The 5512-nt window shown below is 39.1% G+C and overlaps 2 protein-coding genes and 1 long non-coding RNA gene across 8 annotated transcripts in view; 2 read left to right on the forward strand and 1 right to left on the reverse strand.

The window, feature by feature from the left end:
- LOC109542034 (muscle-specific protein 300 kDa) overlaps window positions 1-5512 on the forward strand; it is a gene marked incomplete in the record, with an annotated part of 344492 nt that overhangs the window by 216807 nt on the left and 122173 nt on the right.
- Window positions 1-5512, reverse strand: part of LOC109542090 — a 72511-nt gene that overhangs the window by 16825 nt on the left and 50174 nt on the right. For 5 of the 6 annotated variants that reach the window (XR_007281488.1, XM_048666360.1, XM_048666358.1 and 2 more), the window contains exons 11-13: window positions 4154-4201; window positions 2721-2839; window positions 643-807 (exon numbers count right to left, since the gene is read on the reverse strand). Coding sequence is in view for 5 of the 6 variants with exons in the window: in XM_048666360.1 (XP_048522317.1) it covers window positions 643-807; window positions 2721-2839; window positions 4154-4201 (332 nt within the window). In the remaining variant the exon portion in view is untranslated. The remainder of the gene's footprint in view (window positions 1-642; window positions 808-2720; window positions 2840-4153; window positions 4202-5512) is intronic. The other variant, XM_048666357.1, reaches the window with a different exon arrangement.
- LOC125504441 lies at window positions 2428-3791 on the forward strand. Its single transcript, XR_007281491.1, has 2 exons — window positions 2428-2675; window positions 3331-3791. It is a non-coding gene; the product is annotated as an uncharacterized LOC125504441 (long non-coding RNA).

A 5512-nucleotide genomic window follows, 5' to 3' on the forward strand; every position in this document is an offset into this window, starting at 1 on the left:
GATGTAAAAACGAGCGTTCTTGCTCATTTTGCTTCGGAGAAACATGCAAAACGGGACGGAAAACATGAAATTTTGCAATAATCTTGCGCCACCCTTGCGCAAAACGACGATCATTTTTGAAATTTCATAGACAACAGAAGACCCCCCTGAGTTTAAAGCTGGATCCGCCCCTGAAAACATCCCTGCCGCCAACTAAACCGCAAAATTAGTAAAACATTTAGATTCTCCACTGCTGCTATTCAGCTTCAGATTTTGCCTGCGAACAACTCCGGCGAGTTTCGCTCCAAACTGTCTAAACTTTTGAGTCCTCTTTTCACACACATTTCCATATGTTGTGCATCAGATCGGGCACTTTTGACTCGTCTTGAAATATGCAGCGGATCGAAAATATGCCCCGAGAAATGTGAAGTCTGAGAGCGAGAGTATTAAACTTTATATTTGCAAATAATGCGCCTCTCGGCGCTGCATCAGCGATTTTAAGCGAAATTTGCCAGTTTTTCAAGACGCTCTCGCTTTGCTCAGCCAAACCGATTTGTGTTCGATACGAGGAAGATGGGAGTGAAATAAAAAAATCTCCTCTCCAGCTCGGGACCGTTGAGTTATGCAGCTTTTTTCCAAACAAATTTTGCACTTTCAACTTACTTTCATCATCAGGATTGGCGTCTGCCACTCTGGTTTCAATTTCGGACGTCGATTTTTGTCTTCGCAGCAGTTTGGCCTTCGTCTGGCATTTCTGGGCGTCTTTTTGGCAGTCGAGATGGACGTTCATCTTGCATATTCTGCATTTTAGGCCTTGCCGGGTATGCCCTGGAAATTCATTAAAGTTGCTCTAAACTACAGATAGAGTAAACTAAGACGAGAAGAAACTGATGGGGCACATTTATAATCAAAGCCAAGTGGAGAACCGACAATCTTCTGCATAATTCTTCTTAATCTCACCGATTGATATCAACAGCATTAAATATGTAAATATTGGAATTGTACTTGGAATATTGCCACCGTGCTAAGAACGGGCACTTTAGAGCTAACAAAAATATTCGAGTGAATTTAGGGATCATCCTCTTTCGCGAAATTTAGCTGCAATTTAATATTACTTGTTTATTTATACTGTTCACACCAAGGAAGACACTTCAATGTCAACTTTTTTTCCAGAAGGTTGCACACTCTGAGTTCGAACTCGTTCTACTCCCTTGCTGTTGCCGCTATCCAATATGAGGCTCGGATAGTTTTTATAGCTGCTTCTTCGGGCTTTTTGGGGCTTTTGAAACCTTTGCAATATGTTGACATTTAACGAAGTTACGGGCAAAAGAGTGGCGGTATGCGCAAATGGAACCGTCGAAGGGTTGCCAACATTCAGGGCTCATTATCTCCCAAACCGTTGCCAATGTCGATTTTTGTCAAGACAACGGAACTCTAGCAAATACCCGTGGCAATCCAGGGCAGTTTTCCTTTTTAAAATAGTGCCAACAGTTGCGGAGTTATGGGCAAATAAGTGTGTAATCAATGTGGATGGCAGTTGAACTTGGTATCTCAAACTCCAAATTCCGTTTTCTCCGAAACTATATGCGAGAACGGCGTTAATAAAAAGTGGCATTTTGGTCTAAATTCGTCTCTTAAGTGAAAAATTTACAAACTTGCGATTTAAAAAAAATTCAAAAAWTTTTTAAAWTAAAAAAAAATTAAATTTGAAAACATTTTTTTATCGACAACAAACAGCTTTTTACGCCAAACCGTTTGAAGAGTTTTTGAATTTCGGAAAAATGTTGATARCTGACCGAGTTACAGGGTGAAGAGTGGAAGTATGTGCAAGTTTGCGAGTTTTTTGCTTCCAAACTGTTGCAAACACAAATTTTCCTATTTTGTTCGGGAAATCGTTTTTTTGACCTTAAACCATCCAAGTTTTTGAACCGATTGCAATTTTCCGAGATGCAGTTTTYATASAAAATCGCACGTTTTTCAACCAATTTCAAAATTCTCACATCGGCMCCCTATTAACAGTTACGCAGAAAATTTCTACACACAAAAAACTGTTTTTCCAAAAAAAAAATGTGACCTTAAAAGAAAACATTGTTAACATTTGCCTGAAAAAATCGTCTTTTCCAGCTTCAAACTCTTATGACTTTCAAATTTCTCGACTGATTTCAAGTTTACAAATTACGATTTTTAGTCAAAATTCCTCGCTTTAGAACAAACTTTCAATGATCCAAATTGGGCGAGTAGCAAGAGAGTTACAAATTTAATCATACTGAAGGCTAAATATTCACAATATGCGTGTTAATGTTTGCCATCATACAAAGTATTTTGTAAGCAACCTGGGAAAACGGAGCGGCAACACTGGTAGGCGGGACACACCCAGCTCGGAAGTGGCAACATAGCTAATTCATGGCTGTGACAGAAGACAACGCGGCGGCACTTCCGGGCAACAACACACAACATCCGTGGCGTTGCCAGGGGAGATGGATTATTATTGATTTGATGGCGACGGTGCAAGGCGTTCATGAAAATTATCGAATTTTGCATCGATCGTATTCTTCCTTAAATTTAACCCTAATAATTTATTTTCTTAAATAAAAGTCCTCGCAGGAGAAAATGCCAAACAAAATTCGAAAAATTGAAGAAGCATTGGAACAAAGTGCGGTGTTTTTCCACTATTGCAGCTGGGGCTAAATAAATGCGTAAGTTTTCATTAGCAAAAACATCAATAATCAGGCAAAACCTACCTCGTAAAATCTGTGAGCAAACATCGCATGGTGTGATTTTCTTGTACGTGTTCTCTTGGAAATTGTGAGCGTCCGGATCCCCTTTGAGCAGTTCTTTGGTAGCAGCTGCTCCGTTTTTCCTAAATAAACAGAAAATTAGCGACGTGCATTTTGCCCAAATTGAATGCTTCTGGCTGAACACCTGAGAGGGCCAATAACAGTTATTCATTCACTTAATTAATGTGCCTTTCGTTCATACGCGCTTCGAATACCCCACATTTATTTCAAAAATGCTCACCAACAAATGGCAAAGACAACATTAAAAGGGACCGAAATCGATACATTTAAATCAGTTGTTGCTTCAGAAAAATATCTAGCACTCACTTAGCGGGGACATTTTTAGGAAAAAAATGGATAAAACGTGTTTCGGAATAAATTCTTCCGGAGAATACATTTGTAACCGACTACGAAAATAGCATCGACAAGCAGATGCACAAACAAGATATTAAAGTGGATTTGCCATTTTGTACTGCTATTTCTATGCAGGCTGAATTAAATTACTCTATCCTACATTTAGCGGCTTCAATTAGTGAAATTAAGGCGCGTTTGATCACTTTTTCAAGGGTTTCAGGTGTACAACCGTGGCAACTCAATAATGCAAAAACCACAACAGTCAATGTAAATTAACAAACATATTGAGACGAATTACATAGAAGTAGACAAAGTGCATCACTTGTGTAATACGTACTCTTTCCTGCGACTCAGACAGACGTACAGGCATAAGGTGACATTAAAAGCTGCAGAAGAACTGAATGATTTGGTGGAACACACCGCAAATGATATTAACAAAATGGTAATCGAAGCGGCATTTGAATGGTAATTATTGGAACCAGTTTTGACTAAATTGTTTAGGCATGTTTGCAAGCGCAATTCAAAAACTTTGACAAATTGAAACAGGAAAAATGTCGATCACATTTGCTCGAAAGCATATTAACAGCGCTCCAAAGCTCAGTTCGTTATAGTTTTACATTATTTTTCGGTTTGTATTGATTTTCATATAGACGAGAAATAAATAGTCGATTGCCCGACTAAGCTAAATTTATATGAATACCAAGGATTTTTTACAGTTGAATCACTAATAGTGCTGAAACTGGCGGGTTTCTCGGGCTTTTAGGCCGTGGGGGAAAAAGGTCTTCCGGACGTTCCACTTCAGCGGTGGTTTTACTGACCTGAAGATTTTTTCATCACGCCCAAAAGCGCAGAAAACTACAGATTTTTGGCAAAGTTCACGAAAAACTCCTTGGTGCTTGGTAAAGGTTGTGTGATGGGTGCAGTCAGAGCCGGTGAATATGAAGACAAAGCGCTGGAATTCTCAACCAAAGTTTCCACAGTGAAACTGTCGCTAACTTGAGAAGTCCAGTGCTCAGCCAATGGTAGTGCGGAATGTTAGTTACCTCATGGACATTATTGTTGAAACGGCGTGGTACATTTGGTTTTTAGGTCTGTTATGGATGGAAAACAATATTGAACAACATCAATAAAAATGTTAAAAATTGGCTACTCGACGAGTGAAAGAACAACGTGATCCGGCGAGGTGGAGGCGAGTTGTTCTTTTAATCGTGGCATGTTAGAAAAACTACTGTAAATTTAACGGCTGCAAACTACTAAGAATAATTTAATAAGTGTCCGCCAGTCGTGGCTTTGTGCAAAGTTTGTTGCATTGCAACATTGCAAATTTATGTACGAGATTTTTAAAGTTCGCGTAGAAAATCTTCCTCGACTTTCAAGCAGCAGGAATTTTGGGAGAATAATAATACTTTCCATTTGAAAACCACGCCCAATTTTAGGATTTCCGTTAGATTTCCTGGTTGGTTTAAGTCAATATTTATAAATGCTGGCTAAACATCCGCCAGGCTTAAACCTGCTGTTTCAGGCTTAGAACTCACGGCTTAAAGCCCCGCAATGCTTTCGTTTAGTTCCCAATTAAGGCTGGCACTTCAGGGCAGGTTTTAATTTTCAGTTTTCCGACGCGAAAATTCAATGTCGGTGATTGTTTTCAGCGAATTTTCAGTCATCTATTTTTCCCATTCCGATCAGCATTTTTTTATTATTTCGATTGAAAAATATGCGATTTAACTTTCGGGTGGCAATTCGCGTCCCAAAAGGGAAGTAAAATGCCCTAATATTTATTTAGCATTTGTAAATGTTTGTTTATGTTTATGGAAGCCAAACACAACATTAATTTGCCTGCGAAATATTCCACGATGCGGGAAAAGTGTATTTATTCAATCAAATACAGGGCGACTTGGCGATGACTACTGTTGTCTCATAAATCAACGATTTCACCCATTCGAAAGACAAAAGTATGAAAAGTGAAACCCAGGCATTGCGCTTCTTAGACAATTTCCTAACATATTTTCCTGCAATATCCACATTTCATGGGGATTTAGTGAGATTTAGTGAAGGATTTCCTTGTTCTTACGTATCACCAATGAGATGAGAGTGGGAAATCACCCGAATCACCCTGTATAGTATAGAGGGTGTTTTTGATATAAGTCTAAACATTGCAGCGAATCTGCCAGCTTTGAAATTGAAAGATTTTTTACATGGAAATACAAACGGTTTTTCTTCGTGAAACTAATGGGTTTTTCGGCATTTTAGGCCGTCGTTCGGTAGAATTTCTTCCTGACGTTTCGCAAGCACGAGTGGCTTGCATCTTCAGAAGCGGTTTGCTTGAACGCTTACACTGTTCTCATCAGAACCTGTTCAGTTCTTCCGCAGAACTGAACCAGTTCTGATGAGAACAGTGTAAG

Source organism: Dendroctonus ponderosae, unplaced genomic scaffold, assembly GCF_020466585.1.
Source record: "Dendroctonus ponderosae isolate FM_Combo_2020 unplaced genomic scaffold, Dpon_F_20191213v2 Dpon_F_20191213_5, whole genome shotgun sequence".
NCBI classification, from domain to species: Eukaryota; Metazoa; Arthropoda; class Insecta; order Coleoptera; family Curculionidae; genus Dendroctonus; species Dendroctonus ponderosae.